General features: G+C 31.6%; 1 protein-coding gene across 1 annotated transcript in view; it reads left to right on the top strand.

The window, feature by feature from the left end:
* The window catches only part of LOC122331293 (leucine-rich repeat-containing protein 56-like), a 1,825-nt gene extending 1,412 nt beyond the window's left edge, over positions 1 to 413 (top strand). Inside the window, exon 5 of the mRNA XM_043228860.1 lies at positions 403 to 413. Coding sequence (XP_043084795.1) covers positions 403 to 413 — 11 coding nt within the window. The remainder of the gene's footprint in view (positions 1 to 402) is intronic.
* The last annotated feature ends 469 nt before the right edge of the window (positions 414 to 882 follow it).

The raw sequence follows: 882 nt of genomic DNA on the forward strand, positions 1-882 counted from the left end.
ATCATATTAAAATCAGCTAACTAAATATGTATTACATATAAACTCTATTTGTTGTGCTGACTTTTATTAAAAATATATCAGAACAATTTCTGACATTCCTAAAGCATCTGAAACCCTGAAACCTAAAAATGACTGGTGATTTAAAAATAAAAAAAATCACATTGATTTTGCCTTTTTGTTGTCTGTTCATGCCATTTAATTTTTTTGGAAAGATAGTCCTAGTGTCCTCTACAGAGGACATAAAATAAAATATGATTAAAATATATTTATATAAGACTAATAATAATAATAAAAGACTTTATAAAAGACTAATAATAATAATTATAAAGACTAATAATAATAATTTCTTCCACAGATGAACAGTGAACAGATTATTTGTAACTTTTTCTTTGCACTACGTAGAAAGGAATTGATAGAGACTGAGCCTTCTGTGAGGGACACAGCTGAAAGGAGAGTCTTCACAGAGAGTCAAGTGACTTTTATTTTGTGTGCGTCTGTAATTTCGTTATTTAACATTTTCATAAACCACCCACATAAACTACTTTAGAGGTCTGCTTAAGAGTGACTGCTTAATGCCAGCTTTTTTCTTCTTTTTTCAAATTTTTTTCTTCGTTCAGATTTTGGCAGAGTTCAGTCAAATATCTGGCACAAACCTGCAAACCGAATTCTTTCAGGAACCGGACAGATTCACAGACCGTTTCATTGATATTTTCACGTCCAAAAGAGGAGCAATTGGCTGTAAACTGAAGAACATTCTACAGCAGATTGATGTGAGCTCCTCATACACACCCAATTCTTTTTTTGTTGTTTTTGTCCTGTGTGGTTTGTGCAAGCAGCACTATTAAATGCTTTTCACAATGTTGTTTAATTCTGCAGAAATCT

Source organism: Puntigrus tetrazona, chromosome 25 (assembly GCF_018831695.1).
Source record: "Puntigrus tetrazona isolate hp1 chromosome 25, ASM1883169v1, whole genome shotgun sequence".
Lineage (NCBI taxonomy): Eukaryota > Metazoa > Chordata > Actinopteri > Cypriniformes > Cyprinidae > Puntigrus > Puntigrus tetrazona.